This window comes from Pleuronectes platessa, chromosome 2 (assembly GCF_947347685.1).
Source record: "Pleuronectes platessa chromosome 2, fPlePla1.1, whole genome shotgun sequence".
In the NCBI taxonomy this organism is placed as follows: Eukaryota; Metazoa; Chordata; class Actinopteri; order Pleuronectiformes; family Pleuronectidae; genus Pleuronectes; species Pleuronectes platessa.
Window position 1 is genome coordinate 11,444,577 of NC_070627.1, and position 20,487 is coordinate 11,465,063.

General features: G+C 40.7%; 2 protein-coding genes and 1 long non-coding RNA gene across 4 annotated transcripts; 2 read left to right on the forward strand and 1 right to left on the reverse strand.

Moving 5' to 3' along the window:
- Positions 1 to 191: 191 nt before the first annotated feature.
- LOC128447765 (uncharacterized) lies at positions 192 to 15,142 on the reverse strand. Its single transcript, XR_008339672.1, has 3 exons — positions 14,864 to 15,142; positions 448 to 4,679; positions 192 to 358 (listed from the first exon to the last, which is right to left on the reverse strand). It is a non-coding gene; the product is annotated as an uncharacterized LOC128447765 (long non-coding RNA).
- On the forward strand, positions 9,068 to 13,902 carry miip (migration and invasion inhibitory protein). 2 transcript variants are annotated; one of them, XM_053430076.1, is made up of 9 exons: positions 9,068 to 9,394; positions 10,067 to 10,188; positions 10,451 to 10,550; positions 10,639 to 10,750; positions 10,829 to 10,920; positions 11,029 to 11,155; positions 11,251 to 11,347; positions 11,520 to 11,621; positions 11,708 to 13,902. In XM_053430076.1, exons 1-9 carry the CDS (start codon positions 9,166 to 9,168, stop codon positions 11,831 to 11,833), a joined length of 1,107 nt encoding a protein of 368 aa, XP_053286051.1. In that variant the 5' UTR covers positions 9,068 to 9,165; the 3' UTR covers positions 11,834 to 13,902. The 2 variants fall into 2 exon arrangements, with proteins under 2 accessions (XP_053286051.1, XP_053286060.1); XM_053430085.1 differs by having other exon boundaries at positions 10,841 to 10,920.
- Positions 14,110 to 19,516, forward strand: tnfrsf1b (tumor necrosis factor receptor superfamily, member 1B). Its single transcript, XM_053430043.1, has 9 exons — positions 14,110 to 14,321; positions 15,529 to 15,616; positions 15,938 to 16,063; positions 16,202 to 16,360; positions 17,024 to 17,117; positions 17,198 to 17,460; positions 17,586 to 17,672; positions 17,890 to 17,945; positions 18,599 to 19,516. The coding sequence occupies exons 1-9, from the start codon at positions 14,271 to 14,273 to the stop codon at positions 19,121 to 19,123; spliced, it is 1,449 nt and encodes a 482-aa protein (XP_053286018.1). The 5' UTR covers positions 14,110 to 14,270; the 3' UTR covers positions 19,124 to 19,516.
- Positions 19,517 to 20,487: the final 971 nt, after the last annotated feature.

A 20,487-nucleotide genomic window follows, 5' to 3' on the forward strand; every position in this document is an offset into this window, starting at 1 on the left:
AGCTCAGCGCTGCTCAGGGACTGAGTGAGGCAGCCGGGAGAGGGAGAGAGAGGGAGAGGGGGAGCAAGAGGGAGGGAGGGAGGGAGAGAGAGGGAGAGAGAGAGAGAGAGAGAGAGAGAGAGAGAGAGAGAGAGAGCGAGAGAGAGGAGACAGATGGGAGGTGATAGCACTGGATTGTTTTCGATTACATGACTGTGGAGGGGAAATTGTTGGGGATGTGTGTGTTTTGTAGGAGGGAGGCAGGTTAGGAAACGTGTCTGTATGGATCTGAAGGGTCATACGTGACAGAGAGCATCAGTTTCTGATGTGTTCAGTGTCCCCAGCTGCTGAGCCCAAAGGGCAGAAAGATCTGGAAAGACTGCAAAGACACAGAAACATGATCTTATAGTTATCTGTAGATTTATCATCTTTGGATTTGTGGATTTACACCATTGCTCCATTACTCACCACTGCTGCCCTTGTCATCCCTCTGTCCTCTGGTGCCGAGGATGATTTGTCTTCAGGGAGATCTCGGATGGCCGTGGTGTGCCTGGTGGGGGTCTGAACCCCGGCCTGGTGTCAGATTGAAATGGCACGGTGCCCTGGCTCATCATCAGCCTGATTAACCACACTAATTAGCTGATAATAAAGAGATAGAGTGGGGGCCACAGTGTGTCCGGCTGGTGCTCATAGGCGCCCAGTTGCTCAGGTGGTGCTGCTGCCCGAGACAAGATGAGAGTAAACAAGTTCTACGCAGATTGATCTCAGTCAAAATCTTAATCGAAACATGCATTCAGAGAAGAAGAAGGAGGAGGAAAATGTTGAGTTATCGAAGTAGAAGCTTTTAATAAACGTGTTTAGGAGAAAAAAACCAATTCATTAATTGTCTTTAATTTTTAAATAAACAATCTTTTCATAAACCAAGATTAAGACAAACAAGTATTTAACTCTGCCTACAAATCTAACCACATTAAAAAAAATGTTAATAAATACGTATATAAACTTTATTTTAGTAAGAAAGGTCCAATTCTGATTTGCTGTCTGTGTTTCCAACATTTCCTACATCCAGTAATTCCCATTCGATTCATCCATGGAAATGAATGGATTTCAGTTACATATACAGAATAATGATCTTCAATCTTAAATTTGATATTTTTATATTCCGAAGTTGATTAGACTTTTTTAAGGACATGTGCATAAATATAATATGTACATATGTACAAACTTTTCATAACATAACCAAAAATATCCAGAAGGAAAGGCCTCACAATAAGTAAAGAAATTCTGTCAAAGCTCCTGTGGATTAGATTTTAAAATTTTAATGAGCATCATCGTCTAAACTCACCATGACTTATTCATCTTACACGGTAAGACTTATTGGTCACATGAGCACTTTCTTGAAATACTGATTTACGGTGTACATGTTATTACTGCAGGGAAAGAAAGCAGCAAAGGCCAAGAGACAACATGTAATCAGACATAACGGTGTTACAGTTCTGTCCCCCTGAACCATGACGTCATCCCACATGCATGGGATCGTCGGTTCACTGCAAACCAACGAATAACAAAGCACATGACATTAAAGTAGTTAAGTAAATTTATGATTCTGAGAGGAAACCTACTTTATTTTAGCCTCTATGTACATAGGATAATCTGAGCGTCTTTTCCAAGAAGAACATCAGTGCTTTTAAAAGGTGGGTTGCTTTATCCCAGCCTTTTATTTGATCCCTTTTTTATCTTTTCTTATATATGACGGTACGGATTCAAAAGCTTCTAACTCTTACCGGCTGCGTCTCTGCTTTCGGCTCTGAGCTGCAGAACCGTCCGCTCACGTGTCGCTCGCTCCATTTCTTTCATGATCATTACCTAACTTCGACCCTTTACATTGCTGCAGTTTTCAGTCTAGATATGCACCGTACATATTTGATTTGAGTGCGGACCACACGCCGAGTCTAATTACGTTTAAATAGGGGACCTCAAATTAGATTATTGGAGATTCATTTGCTGTTAGGCGGTGTATGCTTGTGCTCACACAGGCCGTAAACAACCAGCGAACTGTCTCAGTGATTAGTGGATCTGAAAAACAAGCTTGAAAGCTTTTTAATTAGGCTACTGTAGAAGGCTGCCACTGTATGTATTTGATGGAGCTGGCTGTTAAACTTTGCTAAAAGCCCGCGGCAAAAACTGAAATATGTGCTCGGAAACTCTCAGATAAAAAAAAAAAAAAAAGGGGAGTTGGCTGTTGCCAGTTTATATATTTTGAATGAATTGTCTTGTATCTAAAAGTGATATTAAATCACAGGTTGCATAATGTAGAGAAAATAAGAAAGTGTTTTTCTTTTGCAACAGTCACCCTAGATTAAAAAATCAGCAGCATGTTTTTGTTTGTAGACATATTCGTTTTTCAGCACATAATATTCGTTCTCATATTGTTTTTAGCTAAGCCTGAAGCTATTTTAGCGCCTGCAGCTTGACAATAGCAGTAATCACTGCTTTACATTCTCCTCTGCCTGTTAATTATGTCCCGTGTTGAATATTGTTGGATTAGGCCGTCCGGCAGCGTAAACCAAACCAGCCCGGAATATTTTAGTTTTTTAATTGCAATGTTTACAACCATGCTTATTTAAAAAGACAAGCTTTTTAACTGTGACTGTACGATGAGGTGATGCTTACATTTGTCCCGACACTTTAGTCTCAGTTATATAAGTGTGCTTTGCTGACAGTGGTGAGAGTTGGATGAAAAAACTGATTCTTTTCAGACGCAGCCACAGCTGCTGAGGAAGTTGGTCTCGCTGATATGACAGCGTTAGTCGTCCTGATGCTCTCTCTGTCAACTCGGTGGCATTCAGTTAGATGTATTGTCTTCTCTCAGTCAGAAACAAAGGCTGTGATTAACTGGTATGTTCCTCCTCTGTTGATTTACTGCATGTGTGTAGCAGGCCTCAGAGAAGGCACACGGGCCATTAAGCACAGCAGTGACATAAAAGCCCCAGAATGAGGTCCCACTCCCGACCGACTCAGAGGAAACAGACCCGGAGCAAACCTCCCGGTCTCTGTCCCTGTCTCGTAAATCAGTGTCCATTAGACCGCCGCTTCCAGGTGTAATATGTTGAAATATATGTGACCACAGAGTGATTGCTTGGGTCCTCGTGGACATTTTCTCTTACGTCCTAACTCCTCACTCGTACTCCTGGTAAAACCCAACTGTGGCAGAGCATAATTGATGTGGAAATAAATTGGTTGAAAAGAAGTTAAAAACAGGCCATTAAAAAAGAAATAGTAATCTACTTATGCAGGGTGTGCTTTATAGGATGTGTGTATTAGTGTCCCTCCCTCTTTTCTGAACATGTGTGTAATGTGCATGTGCAACGTGCATGTGATGTTACTCATCTCAATTAACTCAGTGCTGCTGCAACAGTATCAAAAAGAAAAGATGCTGTGATTTCAGCTTTTTAAAGGTATTTTCCTACACTGATTTAGATGTGGGATTATTACCTGCAGAATCAAAGTGACACTAGCAAGAACAAAATGTAGTTTTTTCATAAATGATTTAGTCAAACATATTATAATTGCACTGAAATAATCTGAAAATAAGAAGAATAAGGGCAAAACAAAGGGAATCACATTGACTTGTGTTCTCGTTCGGTTTCAGTTTACATTATGTTTTTTTCCCACACTTATATGAGGTCAGCGTGACATCTGACCACTGAACATTACCAAATATCAAAAAAATCCCCTCAAGGGTAATTAGGGTAAGGTTTTTTTTCATGTTTGAACTGAAACAATAGTAACTATTTGAATGTAGAACCTTTTCTTGCACTGATTACATTTATTTTCACGTGTGCTATTGCCTTATTTAATTTCAAGGCCTGAGAACTAATTCCACCTCTGATTCAACCAAAACAAATTTAGTCTTAAGTTTGTTTCCCTGATTTTGGAAGAGTTGCTTGTGGTGACAAATGCTACTCGGGTTGCGCCTAATCCTAGAAAGATCACATCAAATCGACATGACTGACTCACTCTCTCTTTGGTCGCTGAAAGCTGAAGTGACAATAAAGCCTCCTGACCTAGGCCTTTTACTCCTCACTCTCCGTCCCTCAGGTTAGAGCAGCAGGAACAGCACTGTGGCAGGTCTAATCCTCCTTATCTTAATAGCATCCACCACTATCTCAGCAGCGGTGGGGACAATCGACCCTTTCCCTTTCTCTATCAGCAAAAACCACTTCCCTCACCAATCCCGTCGGTCACCCTCCTCTGTCAGAGTGCCCCTTTCTCTCTCGATCAGACTCTTCGGCTGGTCCATTACTCCCTGATGTTGCCTCATCTTGCTCTGCTTTGTCGAAATCTCCCCCAGGCAGTATTTATTTGGAGATGCCTGCTTCCAGAAAATATATTAAAAGCTTGTTAGGAGATATTGCAACTGTTCAACAGGACAGATGTCCCAGGTTTTTGATAGAACACACAAGCACACAAATACAGAAACACACACACACACACACACACACACACACACACACACACACACACACACACACACACACACACACACACACACACACACACACACACACACACACACACACACACACACACACACACACACACACACACACACACACACACAGTGGATGCGTCCCTTGTCTTCGGGCTATTTCCTTTTTCCTTTGCCTTCTCCTACTCCCACTGTGATGACGGCCACTCTGCAACAGAGGAGTCAAGAGACATTTCAGATTAAATTGAAAAAACACATACCTGCCAGCAGTGGACCATGTTGTGACACAAGGTTTTCTTTTCAAGCCCTTCACACATACACACAGTGCAGTTTGTACTGCCTGGGGGATCTTTATACCACATAAATGATACAGTGTTTTTCCTCTAAAGCAACATTTCATTAGAGGGATCTTGACCGATAATGTCTGCAATGGGTTAAGAAATACCAATGGCTCTGCATGAATGTAATTTCCCACTCCTGTCATACAGGAACAGACATCTGAGGGTCAGTGGACACAAGGTCACCAAAGCCTGGTCTAATGCATCTACATTTCTGCTAAGACACAATGATTTTTGGGTCAGTATTTGGCATCAACAGTATGATTCCATGGACCCAACCATCCTTGTGTCAACAGTCCAGCATAGTGTTGGTGGATTAATGGTGTGGGGAATGTTTTTTTGGCACAGTCTCAGTCCCTATTCCAATCAAACATGGCTTGAATGCCACAATCAAGTGTTGAGCCTTTCAGTATTGTTGCTCACCATGTGCATCCCTTTGAAGCTGTAATTTACCATCTTGTGATGGGTACGTCCTCCATGATGATGCACCATGTCACAAGGTAAGAAGGTATCTCTGTCATGATTTAAGGATTACAAGAAACTGGAAACAGACAATCATACCAAGTCAGTGAAGATATGTTAATTGGAGGAGACGGGTTTACAGGTGCTTTAGTAGGCAAACTGAAGATTGCAGGTGACTGGAAACCATGGCAGGTGTTTACTGAGCATAGGTTTGCGCTAACCCTAGCCAGAACATCTCAGCAGAAATTTAAATGTATGCTGGGATCCTTAATGCAGGATCAAACAGAGTTTCAGTCAGAAGCTCTGATGCAGGGGCAGACAGGATGACTGAAGGCTGTGGGACTCTGATAAGATGAAGGCTCTAGGGTACTGGGAAGCTTTAAGAATTTTCAAGACCACTATATCCTCTATTGGTTTTTGACCCGGAGATACCTCAGAGTAAAAGAAAGGAGAGTTCCCTGAAAATGAGAGTGCTCATAGTATGGGAATGATAGGGATTCTGGCTGGGGGCTAGCATGGCTGGAGGATAGCTAACTGGGGGGTTGGCTGGAGGCTAGAAGGCCAAAGGCATGCTAACTGGTAAGCAACTCACACACTGGCTGGTGGCTATAGTCAGCTGGGGCACTGGCTGGTTATCAGGACTATTTATAAAGTCCTTTAGTTTGTCAAATAACTCTTTAACTACGTTTTTTTGGACATTTTACTGTGAGCCATCCTCACAGCAGCCTCCCAGTACCACCTCCTTCTTCTCTTTCTTACACTTACTTAGTACATACATTAATTAGGGTATAACGCAAATCATACAGTTCATACTCAAGTAACACATCTGTTGGGTTTATAGGCAGACACCAATGCAGACCAAGGCAGGTTAATGTAGTGAAGTTACATGAGATCCTCCATCAGACTAAAAAAGTTATCAAGACAACAAAAAACAATATAACAAGAAATTATGATGTATAAATCATGAAGTTTGGATATATTATAATTATAATAGTGTCTTTTAATGTATTCTAGCCATTTTGTTGGACTCCGATAGATGGACTTATACATGAATACAAAGTAGAGAGTCATTGACAGTCAGTCAGAACCTTGTGTAATTAGACAACACAACAAATAAAGCAGCTAGGCAATAGAGAGTCAATCAATAGGCAAATGTTTTTTGGTTGTTATGTGGTAGTTTTGTACAATATCAGACCTTCACAGGACAGGCATCACACAGAAGTAAACACAGGGCAGGACACAAAGATTCAAGATATATCTTTATCAAGGAACATCAAAAACATTCAATAATGTCCAACTGGCCCAAATTTCTCAGAGTTGATTGATTCGTTTTCCTCTATTTTTCTTTACGTACTTTATTATTTTCTTTATGGTAATAACATCAACAATATACTTCTTAGGTCATATTTTTGTTGTTGGTTATCTGTGCCTAATGAACAATGAAGCGCTCAGGCGGCAGGCAGTAATTGCTTTGAGCCCAACAGTAGGGGTGTGATTAGAGAGACAGGGAGGAGTATATGACTTCATGACTGGCCCCGTTAAATGATAATGGGGTGCAACTCCACACTACTGTGGTCAACTAATCATACTGGACTGGCCTGGACAGCTCTCAGTGCAAACGAGCCGTGACAGGAATACTGAGCAGCAGCTCACCCACGCAGCTCCACACCACCCGCACCACGGGGATCAGGCATAAGATTATGCCTGTGACCCTGCACCACCTGCAACACTGCCATTAGTGCCATCATGGATGGACAGGTTTAATGTAAATACACTAATGTAATCAAGCCTTCTAGCAGAGGTTGAATGCATACTACTGTCGACAATTTTGCAGGCACATGTTGTCCTTGAAGAAGAAAGTCAACAAACCATCGGTCAATATAGAGAAAATTATGATTATCTCATACATGCATGCTGATTAAATAGCCTACAATTACCTTACAGCAGGAACACGTTCAGATAGTGGAGATTTGGTAATATGCATTACAAGCTCCTCAACCTATCTCAAGTCCTAATGGGATATCACATTTAGAATTCAATGTGTTTGTGCCATTGCCGATGGGTATTATCAGATCATCATTACAGAAGGAGGTTGTGTGCGTAGATTCGTGTGATGTGAAGTGTTCATATTCATACAAGCATCAATACATGCATCTTAAAAAACGGAAATCCAATCTTGCATTGAGTGGACATGAGTGAGTAAGAATGTGGCCATCGAGGTGTGTTGCAGTCATACATGGACTCAGTCTAACATAATCTGGTATATTCTTATCCAATCAATTTGGTTCTATTGAAAGCAGTTGGAAGATTGTTTTGTTCATCCTGTTTGAAATGAGCTTGATTGATGGACCATTTGACTGGACCATGAATGGTCTGGTTGACATGAGGTTGTTACATGAGGTAAGTGTGTTTGGAAGCGACCCAGCATGCACTGGGGCAACAGATTTAAGATGTAAATGTAATTTCAAGTGGTGTTCATTATAAGCAAAACAACTCATTTATATTTTGGCTTCCATTTAAACCGGCTATTATTATGAAATGTATGATTCTGGGTGGTAAATATAAGGGATAAAGATTTGTTGATAAAAAACCTTCTGGACTCTCATGTTCCCCAATGTTTTATTGTTTTGTCCTGGCACCTCTTGCAGCTGTCTCGTAGGAGTTACCCATTTGAACTGCCTGCCCTGACATTTACACTTTCTTTCTACCTAATATGGTTTCATGTGGAGAGCTGTTGTGGTGCTGTTTTGGCTCAACTCAGTTCTCAAAGGCTTCCTTTTGATCTTCAATGGTGGTCTTAGTTTTATCTACTTGAGTTCTAGTTGATAAAATATACTTCAATTTGACCTGACAAAATAAAACATCTGACTTAAAGCACACCAGTATTTTTAATAGTGGAGGTTGTTAGTCAGTAGTGGAATGTAACTGGGTACATTCTAAGATTCTATAAAGTTCTGTAAATAAGAACAACTTTGAAGCTTTTGATTATTGTGCTTGAGTATTTAACAATTTACACAAATCCACTCCATGGCTGATCAGATGCTACATTTGAGACTGTATTAAGAAATCATTGATAACATTGAAGTATATTTGCACTTTTATCTTTTATACTTTCTTATTCATTTGGGAGAACTTCAGACAGGTCTTCTGTGGACTTTGGAAGCATCAGTGTCTGACTCTATGATCAGACCAGGAATCTATGGGGACACATCGTTCTTCTTGTCACTGATATTGAACTGATAGTGAACTGACAGTGACTCATAGTTCTGTATGACTCTGGCTGTGTTTGGGGTTTTTGTAATCAAAACTGGATCAGAAACCTGGCAAAGGTGGCAGCTATCCTAGGGCTCCAAGCTGTAACACTTCACATCTTTTCTACACTTGACTTGATAGAGATTTGCACCACTCACCTACAACCAGTAGTTCATTAATTGTAACAGGTCTACAACACCCCATACTGGCTTTTGTGCATTTTTGTTTTAAGACCTACATTTTAGTTTATATTAAGCGCATCCTCTCGTAAGTTATGTTTGATAAAGATGCTGATTCAAATTTTATGTTATAATTTCATTAAGATAAGAATCAATCTCTTCTCCATCCATCTCTATGGTAAAGATAATCTGTATGACCTGTGTTAACTGGCTCTCCAGTAGCTCTTGCTGACAGATCGCGCCCTCTGTTGTTCAACACTATGTCCTGTATGTAAAATGTGTGTCTGTCCCTTTAAGAAAAACCTCGGTCGGTTACACCGGAAGCAGCGTAGAACACCCGCAGCCAATCAGATCATTGTTGTCAACGCGTTGTTTTGGCGTCCATGGTTCAATTCGAAACCTCAGCTGTTCGTTTCACCTGCAGCTGGATCAGCGGGATTAAAACGTGGTTTGACGTGTGAAAATGTCTTCCACTGAACCAGCGGACTTTCTACGAGAGCGCAACAAAGATCTACTGAAGCGGCTGAAGCAGCAGAGGGAGAAGCTGGAGCGTGTGAGCGGCTGCAGCCGGAAGAGGGACCGAGAGGACGAGACGGAGGAGAGGAGACAGCCCGGGGAGACGGTGCCTGGGACCGATGGAGGCCGAGGTCCGACCAGACCCGCCATCACCAGACCCGCCGTGAGATTTGCGGGTAATTAAACAGTTCACGATGAGGCTCAGTGCATAAAACAGGTCTGAGGTCTGATACGAGCAGAGTTAGCTGCCCGATGAGACTTGCATTGTCGTCCACAAGTCCTCATATTGCGTTACAGTATTATTCAAACTTTTGGCATGCACCCCAATCAGCAGGTAAAGATATAGTTTGAAAAAAATATTGATCTTCACATAAAATAACAGAAGAGAACAGAATTCTAGTAAAAGGAGGTGTGTCCTATTTATGTAGTGTCATAAAACGATTCGGCGTTGATTTGGAGTCAATGGGTCAAATGACACAGAACCTTGTGAAGAAATACGACTTTTTGAATACTAATCAAAACAAAATATGAGAAGCACTAAAATCCAATGAAAAAAATAGTTATAAGATAGATATCAGAAGATATGAGAAGCACTGAATAAAAACATGTGTCAGCATTTTTTGGAGCCAGTGGGTCACGTGACATTGAATATTAATAGTCATGTCAAATATATGGAACGCAATAACCTAAGCAATGTCACCGTAGTTATTTTTTTTCTTTTCACTTTAATTGTTCATGTTGTTCCGTTGTTTTTCTTTTGTGACTCTACATCTGCACATCCACATCGTGAGCTGTGCAAGTGATGAATATAAATTCTTGAATCATTAATGGATTCATCTGTTCCTCAGAATGTGCGGACTCGTCAGACATTCTCGATGACAGTGAAAGACATCTTCAAATCCAGGACAGGCTGCAGGACACAACATCACACATGACCAAGGCCTGTTTAGTGAAGAACTACAAAGAAGATGTAAGCACAAAATGTTCAGCATACATTTATCAGAGCACTGTTTCAGGGCTGTATTTAACCAATGAGGAAATACAAGATTCATTTTAGACTTCAGGAACCACCATTGTAAACACTTCTCCATAGTAAACTTAAATTAAGATGCACAGATGTAACAACAGGACCAACCCCCTGAACATCAGTTTTGTGTAGATTGATTTTAAGTTTTCCAGTACAGGGAATTATTCGGTTAACAGCTGATTCTCTTCAATATTCGTTTTTCTAGAGTGAGGAGCTGGGCCCAGTCGAATTTGACGAATGTGTAGAGACCCCTGTGTCTGACAGGCATCATTTGCAGCCCTTGCTTGGATATGACTGGATAGCAGGTACTCCTCATTGGTCTCTCTCTGTACATCTCTTTCAAACAATACTCTATGCATAGTCCAATGTTTGATTTAACTTTTTTCCTCTAAGGAGTCCTTGATGCTGAGGACACGTTTGTGGAGCGCTCTGATGAATTCTTCAACGATCTCCGCAATTTCCGATCGCTCCACAGGGATGAGTGTGTCCACAGCCCACAAGCAGAGTGAGTGCTTCCCTTTTCACTGCACTTGTGACTGTTTAATTGTGTCAAGGTGACCTTTATTAAATCACTATTAATCAGCTCTCTTCCTAGATTATCTGTGGAGAACCATTCAGGGCTGACGCTGCTAACAGACAGGGAGGACACCGAAGCCAACACAGACACTCATCAGTGTAAGAAGAGACTCTTATTTGAATACTACCACGATTCTCAGTTTTCTAACTGTTATTTTCACGACACTTGAAGTAACTCTTGTCTTCACCTGCTTACCTCTTCTCTAGGTACATTCTCTTACAGGATTAACAGTAGACTGTTCCCTGTCCCGCTTCACCATCAGGAGTGCTGTCCTGTCTGCAAAAAGCACAAGTCCTCCCACCCGCACACTACTGCTGAACCAGCTCTTATCAGGTATCACATACCGTGCTGTCAGAGGTTGCATACAGTTTTAAAGCCAATCAAAAGTATAACTAAGTTTAAAATACACTTACTCTTTTATTTTAAAGGGTCAGCATCCCTCGCTCCACTCTCCTGCCAGCATACAAGTACAAAGCCCACCGGCGATGTAGCTTTGACTCTTCTGATAGTTTGGGGTTACCTTCGGTGAGTAAGAGTTTTAATTTGAAAATCCATTACGTGATGATTTTTAATTGTCAACTACTTAAGTGTGCCCTCAATGTCATAACTCAGGGACAAAAATGGGAGGGGTTGATCATGACTAGTTCTGTAGCTGTTGTTCTAGTTCATTTCATTGGACCTTTTCAATCTTTTCCAGCACTGTCTCTCAGGCTGGTCCCACACAGGCCAGAGCACCCTGCCACCACCCAGCAGCCTCGACCTGCGGAGCAGTTTGAATAAGAAGAACAATGAACTTGAGGTGAGACACTGCTGGCTAACCACATTATCTCAAAGTCAACATAGAAATTGGCAAAGTTCTCTGATGATGGTTATATTTTTTTTCAGAATCTCTCTGGGCCTGTGAACCAGATCTCTGACCAGATATCAAATGTGTCAAAGTTGGCACGTCACAACTTCCAACACTTCTCTCCCAGGAATAAAATGGGAAGCACATCGTACCCAGGGTGCTGACGAATGAAACTGTTTTAAGTGATCATTGTTTATACTGCGAGCCATTAGACACCATCCAAGATGATTTCCCATGGATAATGATGGACAACATGACAGCTCCCCAAAAATGAAGCCGAATCATTCTGATGCCAGGTGGTTGGCTGTGGTATTAGATGATAAGACTCTCTATGTTAGTGAATGGTACATGGACCAAACTAAAACGCCAAAATTCATGTCAAATACATTTTGATGGTCCCCATCATTTTCAGTTGTTCTGATAACACCAACGTTTGGCATTAATTAGCTATTACGGACATGAGCCTATCTTCTATATACAATCTGTGATCTGTTCGTCATTTTTGTAAACAGATCATTTCGATAATGCCTTTCTGTTACGTCTCTAGGGAATGTGTTTCCTCACATTAGATTTTTTGGAACAGATTAAGCTCTACATGTGACTGTGGGCCTCAAGGATGTGAGGCCAGAGGTGTTACGCCACAGTTTAAAGAAAATTGTTTACCATATTATTCCTAAAAGTTCAATATGAGTTTCCTCGGTAAATCTCACAATACAGAGGAAGTTGTTTTGACTCATGTCTGTTGCTTGGAGACGTCTGTTTGTTTCCCTTTCCAGCTGTACACGTAGGCTAACAGGTTCACACGCAATTTATTTTTTAACTTCCTTTGACACTTCCTCACTGTGATACCATAAAGAACGTAGAAGCAAAGGCAGTAGGTACTATACATGTGTTGTATTTCACAGGAAATCACACCCACATAAACTTCATGTCAATTACTTTAGCCATCCCCGCCAACACTGTAAATGTTCCATTTTGTGTCATGGAGGCCGATGGATTTGAAGAAAATGTATCAGGGTGTGTTAAAATAAAATCAAGAAAAATTATGAGTGCAATAAAGTCAAAGTTAGGTAAATAAAGTTAGGTGCTGCGTGCAGCTGACCTGGTAGAGCTGCCACCTCAACCTGCAGAGACCTGGGTTCAATTCCGACCCACGGCCACTTATGCATGTCCTCTCTCTCTCTCTCTCTCTCTCTCTATCCCCCATTTCACAAGCTTACTATGTCCTAGATGTACAAGAGCAAGGGGCAGCTGCTGCTCGACTGGAGTAGCAGAGATTGAGGACGTGGGAGGGGAAACTTTAAAATGAAATGTCAGCATCTTGTACAGGAACAAAAAAATGAGATGCATGGGCATTAAACAGGGCACAACATGAGCGATTGTACTGTGGCGTATTTATAAGGGGAAAGTTTTTAACAAAAATAAAGTAGTTGTGGGGGCGAAGTGGACTTCTGTGGCTTTCTCAGTAGCACGTCAGTATTGCCAGGCAGTCACACAGGGTATCTGGTTGAAATTATTCTTTTGATCAGAACAGCTCCACTATCCTACCACATTTTACACCTTAGGCATGAGCGTTTTCTCCTAAGTACTCCTAAAATTAAGAAGGAGTACTTTAAAATCTTAATAGAGTAGAAAGGGCTCATGTCCTCATAATTCAAAATCTACAAAACTAATTTAGATGAACAGTTGACACACAACTGGGCTCTGAGGGACTTCACTGTATCTGGACTTGTCTGGGTATAAACAAGAAGAGAAACTATAACTGAGTCCACTTCCTGTTTCCTCTGCTGCTGAGTTTATTTCATAGCCAAGAAGTGAGCCCTGAACATTGTCCACCTATTCACACAATTGAATGAGAGAAAGAGCATGGAGGATAAACACATTTTCACTTGTATACTTATTATTATACAGCAAATACCTTACGCTATAATAATGAATGAAGGAGATATGAATTGACCATGGTGGGAGCAGTATTTTTGGCTACTGCTGGTTTCGCAACAGAAGTAACTCAACAAAATCCCAGGACCCGACTTTTGTATTTGGTTCTGGTTTAGTTGGAGGACACTTCATGGAACTGAGCCATTGGTAATGTTATTAAATTCAAATGTGCTTTTTTCTGTAATGGCATTTAAAAACATTCACTGTGAAAAAGCTTCACCAGTTTTGATTTGAGATGTGTCCTATTATAGGGATCACGTATTATGTATGTTTAAAATAAATTTATAGTACTTTGTGGACATCTCTTTTCTTTCTGACAGGGAGCTTTTTTCTATTACTTCAAAAAGACATGTTAAATCCCCTTAGATACAAGTCGGTTAGAAATTCACAGTATTGTGATTATGCAGTAGATATCAAGTATACAGCATCAGTTACTAACCTCATCTAAAGTCTCTCTAACCTCATAATGGGTTTTCACATCAGATCAGTGAGTAAGAGGTAGCGCCTGCCTGCTCATTTCCTTCCTATAAATACTTGACTCAGGTCGAGGAAATTGCTCTAGCTGTTTTCACAGACTGTCGGCCCGCCTTGAAAAAATTATCAGTGCAACACACACCCTGGTCGCTGTGTCCTCTCCGGTCTTTAATTTGCTTTAAAGCAGCAATGAAGGAAATACTTGCACTACTGGTTCTGCTGTTTGTCCGAACCACCACGGTAGGCTTTGTGTCTGTCTCTCAGTCCGTTGTGCATTTGTGGTGTTTATTTAGGGTTTTGGGAAGTGTTCAAGTTTCACTTGAATGAATCCTAAGGAATGTGAAGTAGCAGGCACTTTCAACATTAGAATTAGAACAGTGGCAAATTATGTTTGCCTTACTTGTAAATTGTAACATGTTATTATAAAATGCACCTGTGTCACCTGTCCTAAAGACAAAAAGGAAAGAAGAATTTACTCCTGACATTCCTTACATTCCTCTTCAGTATCATTATCAGTGAGTGTGCCTGTGTTATACAGAATTAGAGTCATACTGTGGCGGTGTCACACATAATTAATGTGGTTAAACAGCTTATATATTTTGTTTTGGTGTCATTGTTACAGTAGACAGCTAGTTATGGAATGATGTAGCAATTCTCTCTATCGTCTTTCACTATCGCTGTGCACTTGACCTGGCACCTACTGGTTGAGAAAGAGGAAATAACAGAATGTTCTTTACCGTCTGTAATTAATAACTTGAGGCTTCCCTCGGGTTTATCTTTACCTTTGCTGCCTGTGCTATGTAGCGTCACACCAAAGAAGACGTCTATGCGCTCGGATCTGAGGGCTTCGAGGTTGCTTCCTCCGTTTCCTGTTATACGAGAAATACTCTGCTGCTGTCAGCATAATCTTACTATTGCCTGTCATAGGAGGGTATTATGTGGTGAGAACGCTTTAGAGCATGCACAGGACAGGTATGTGTGAACAGCTACTGAGCCCTGAACCTTTTCTGCACAACAATGCTGTGGTTACTGTATATGGGATGTTCTGTTAAAAGAGAACAAGTGAGGTTTTGGTTGTTACAATAAGGATGTACGTGTGCCTATTGCCAAAACACTTTAGTGGGCCCCTACAGTGAGGGGAGATTATGTAGAAGAGAAATTTCCCTCCCACAGACTCAGAACAATGGCTGCCTGTTTGACCACGTCTGCAGCTCAGGCCGGGGGTGTTACCAGAAGGGAATATGTGGGTGCAGGTGTGGGTGGACAGGTACAATGAATATATACATATATACAGACACGACATTGTATAGATATCTGTATTTTAGAATTACCCAGTTTACCTTATTTGAACAGGCCTCCAAGCTGGAACTTATGAGAAAAGGAGTTTAGTGTTCTTCCTGACTAGCATAAGCTAAAATCATCTCAGTTTCTGTCGCTGTGCTTTCAGCCCTATGGACCGGACTCAGATGGAAGGTGTCGCAACAAGACAACAGAGTACCTGGTTAATAATCGATGCTGCAAGAAATGCCCCCCTGGTAAGTGTTGTCCTGTGAACACAGCAAGGAGAGCAACTTTTAAAGTTTCATTTAAAAATAAAGTAAAATAAAATAATATAGAAAAGGTACAGATACTCATATCAAAGTGTCCTGTCTGGAAAAAAACACTCATCTTAGACAGGTATCGAAACCTTGTTGGTAAAAGCTTGGGCTTAGAGGTCATAGAGGGCATCTTTATATTTGAGTGCGTTCATGGATTTGTGGACCTACAATGTCAATGTGCTGTTGTAAGGTGGGTAAAAAGAAAATCGGTGACTGATGTGTATTAATATGGATTCATTGTTGTATATATTATAACAGGACAGCGACTGTCTCAGGAATGCTCTGACACCACTGAGAGTGTGTGTAAACAGTGTGACCCAAACCAGTACATGGAGAAATGGAACTACGCACAAAACTGCTTACCCTGTCGCATATGCAGATCAGGTTAGTCGCTGCACTTCAACTCTCCATGTCACAAATAATAATGATTTTATTTAGAAGTTTATAATTATTTCTTCTCCTACTTTTTTTGTACAACTTTCTAACACATTTACTGTCGTATATGTTTTTCTATATCACCAGATAAAGGTCTGCAATATGTCCAAAACTGCTCCTCAACCACACGGGCCGGCTGTGTGTGCAAGCCTGGGATGTACTGCAACGTGGAATTTGATGACCCTTACTGTGCAGAATGTCTGAAGTACAGTCCATGTATAGCTGGTTTTGGAGTGTCCGTGCCAGGTAGAGCGCCCGCTACTTTTCGATCACTTCAAATATCGGTTTGTTTAACTTACATGTAATTCTTATATATTTACGTTTCAAGAAAAACATTTTGATATTAACTATTTTATGGAAAATGTATAATGCACAGCACAGTTACAGCTTGAAGAAAATGTACTCTTGCTCACCAATCTACCGGTGATTCTAAAGACAGCATGTTGTTATCAAATATTTTTTGTCACTGGTTTAGTCAGTGAACTCACATTTGAAATGTTTGTCGCAGCAGCAGAACATAGTTGGAGTTTGGTGTCTAGTCTCTTCCCCAGATATGATTACACAGATATAATGGGAATAAAGAGCCTACAGGTGAATGCTGGGTGGTGGAGGGGCAGAATCGATCGGCAATAAGAGACAGACGCAGGGCAACGGACATATTAACAAGCAGAGGGAGAGATGGGAAATCTTTGCAGCTTAAATAGAATGCCAAATTGGGAGGGTGTTTATAATAGAGTGTGGAGTTGTGCAGAGTGTGGCATGTCACATGATTAGAGCCCGAGTTGACTGCCTGAACTAGTGGTGGCTAACACGTCTGTATCTAAGCTCTATATGTATCAATGTACTCAGACCTAATTAATGTGATGCATAAAATAAGATGTAAAGTGTGATGATGCATGTTGTTGTCAGGGACGGCGTACTCAGATGTGAGTTGTAAACGGTGTCCTACTGGGACGTTCTCCGACACCAGATCCTTCACGGACCCCTGTCGGCCTCACACCGAGTGAGTGAAGGAAGGACACACACTGTTCTCAGCCCTTTAGAAACTCAAACCTTTGACCTAGTGCTTTGTTTTTCTTACAGCTGTCAGGGGAAGGCTGTTGTTACACAAGGCAACACTGTGTCCGACACCCTGTGTGAAGAAGGGGTTGTTCATTCCAACTTGCTTCAAGACACAACCAAAGGGTATCAGCCTGGCACTTTGTTTTCGACTGCAGGTACAATAAGGAGCACAGTCTTGGCGATCTCAGACGCCACACTGTCCGTCAGTGCAACTGTTTCAAATGAAGTATTCAACCATTCAACGACTAGCCTACCACCATACAGACCACCTGGAATTTCACTGGGTATGACAATTGATTTGCTGTATCTAAGCAGTCGTTATGCGAAAACTGTGAGGTCTAATTAGTATTAAATATTTCTCTCTCTCTCTCTCTCTGCCTTGTTTTGTCCATGTTCACCTCTGTGTTAGCTGCCATCGTTTCCGGAGTCATTGGAATCCTTTTGCTTTTCATTATAATTATTCTGGTATTCCTTTGTAAAGCAGTCAGGTGCAAAGGTAACTATATCCTGCAGCAAAAAGGGGATATTAATTATTCTCTAGTTCTTTTGGAAAAAGATGATTGTATCTAGATTATATTTATCTTCTGTATCAACTTGAAATACAGGATAATAATGACCATTATTTGGCCACATCTTTATCATGACATATTGTTGAACATTTTCACATCAATTTTCATTGTTAACTGCATGTTCACTCTGCTTTTTTTTCCCAGATGCTGAAAAATTTCACCCGAAAGTAGATGCCAATGGCAACTGTGAGAGAGATAAAGTGAGTCATCTACTGCTTTTCTTCTGTGAGAATGAAAATATGAATCTCATTACAAAAGCTCTGCACTCACACGAAAACTCTGTTTTTGTTGACACTTTGAGAACTTTCCTCTTTATGAAATCTTTTTAATGACATTTGGCACTTATTTACACAGACACATTTTATTTATATATCTATTTACATAATTATATCTATTTTATTGCTCTATTATGTGACATGATTAAGAAAAGTGCTATACATTAAAGTGTATTATTGTCATTATTACCATTTATTATTATTATTATATGTGGAATTTCAATAACATTATTTCTGAGGTTGTAGTTAAAGGTGCTTGTGTATTAGAACACATTATATAAACTGTGAAGTTAATGCGGTCTCCTATATGAAGGGGGTGAATCTTCGAAATACATCTGAATATAATTAAGCACTGTCACAATGACCTATGACCTCAGTGATAAAACTTTAAATGAATCAACACCTCTGTGACAGGGTCAAGAGAACTGAACATTATAGGGATAAGAGTGGACTTTGTGGTAGAACAGCTGCAATAGGTTGCATTAGACTGTACATATGTCACTAATAAAGGGGCCATTGACTGTAGCAGTGGCCGTAACTTATACTAAAATAATAAATGTCACAATCTTTTTCTACAGGAGATCACTCAGAGTGATTTGGAGGAAACGCAGCTGATGTGTTTCACAGTTACGTGTCCAGAACAACAGTCTCTACTTGACAAAGCGGGAGCCTGCAGTGACTACAGTCAGTCCAGCAACTGCACCGACACCTTAACCGGAACAGACGGCGGTGGCAGCTACGACTCCATCGGCCCTTTGCAGTCTACGTTAGCTTTAAACAATTCATATCCTGCTGTGTCAAAGCCCCTGACTTTAATTTCCAACACAGAGCCTGTCACACCTCAGCCCAGTGTGCCCTCAGAGTCCTCCTCTCAGCCTACCAGCCCCCAGATCATCAGCCCCCTGAGCGCCAATCCCCAATTCAACGTCAACATCACTTTCCACATTGGGAACGGGTCTTGCGGGACACCGTCCGTCATGCCCACACACCTAACCGAATCAGACAGTCACCTCCCCTTTGGAGAGGAGGAGGAGTCCTTTAGCATTCCACAACAAGAAGATGGCAAACACCCGCTGAGGCCAGTGCAGGCCAGTGCAAGTTAATGTGTTTGAATGAAATGCTTTGTTGTTAACATTAAATACAACCTGTAGGACTGTATGTTCTCATCAGGACAAGATGATGTGTGTCCATATCAAAAACATAATGCTGTCACTGATATGTATATATGTATATACAGAATACTGTAAATAAAGTTGTGAGTATTGCCTCTCCATTTGTGGCATAGCCTAAGTACAAGTAATTGCACATGAAAAAGGATGACAATTTTGCCATATCACTTTGAGTAGGGTAAAATCTATATTTTCATATTTTAACAATAGTATTTTATCATGATTAGATTCACAACTTGTGAAATGTAAAATATACAGTATGATGCAAAAGCAAAAAGATGCTTGATTGAAAATGAAGCTTTGTACAATAAACTTACAAAACACCAAGTTTTTGTGTAAACGTTGTTGTCATTCTTATAAGCGTTGTTTGTAACTTTTTAAGACCTTTGTCTTACTGTAGATGTATGTGGAAATAATGTTGAATATCTTTGTAAAAATATTTCAGACATCTGTAGAAATGATTGAAGTCCTTTGAACTATACTGAAAAGCTTTGCATACAAATATATTATACATATGTAAACAGACATTGGACACATTTGTATAAAAAAAAAAGACAATTGACAATTGTAGAAAAAAATATTGAGGACATTTAAAAAAAAAAAAGTATTGAAGACCATTGATCAAAATTCAAAACCTTCGTAAAAATATCGAGAGAAATTTGTAGAAATATTGGGGACATACGTAGAAATACTGATAACTTTTGTAAAAACATATCGAAAACCTTTGTATATAAATGTCAAATACCTCCTACTGAGGCTGCTCCTTTTACTTGGATGTGTTTAGAGCAGATAAGGACTCAGTACATTCAGCTCTGTGTTGATCTCTATATTCCGTCCACAGCAGATAAACACGTGCATCGACCTGTCAGGAAACTCACCTGTTGTGGACACCCTGCGGACCAGCCTGACACCTGCTGGTGAAAGATGGACACGGCAGCTGCTGCAGCTTCTCTCTCGTCCTGCTCGTGAAAACCTTCCCCGTGGCCGGTGACAGTTTATTTCAGCGGCAGCTCCTGCTCTGGTCTTTAGTGTTTTTTCTCTTACGGGTCACGTTACGGTTCCTGTCTCGTTTATTTGAACACGCTAGCTCGTTGAAACCGAGGTGGCTAACCATGCTATGCTAACTGGGGAAGTCTGATCCACTCCATCGTGAGAACGGGGAGTGAGACGTGGCTTTGTTTTCGTTAAGATTTATATTTACTCACCAATTCACAAAAAAAATCATAAGAGAAATAAATCTTAACTCATATTTCAGACATGGTATATCCATACCCAAAGCGCAGGCACCTTGTAATGGC

Coding starts and splice junctions, on each gene's coding strand:
- miip (XM_053430076.1), top strand. CDS start 9,166: ATGTCTTCCACTGAACCAGCGGACTTTCTACGAGAGCGCAACAAAGAT. Junction 10,189..10,450: donor TGAAGAACTACAAAGAAGAT/GTAAGCACAAAA, acceptor TCGTTTTTCTAG/AGTGAGGAGCTGGGCCCAGT. Junction 10,751..10,828: donor GTCCACAGCCCACAAGCAGA/GTGAGTGCTTCC, acceptor ACTATTAATCAG/CTCTCTTCCTAGATTATCTG.
- tnfrsf1b (XM_053430043.1), top strand. CDS start 14,271: ATGAAGGAAATACTTGCACTACTGGTTCTGCTGTTTGTCCGAACCACC. Junction 16,064..16,201: donor CTGTCGCATATGCAGATCAG/GTTAGTCGCTGC, acceptor CTATATCACCAG/ATAAAGGTCTGCAATATGTC. Junction 17,946..18,598: donor GCAACTGTGAGAGAGATAAA/GTGAGTCATCTA, acceptor CTTTTTCTACAG/GAGATCACTCAGAGTGATTT.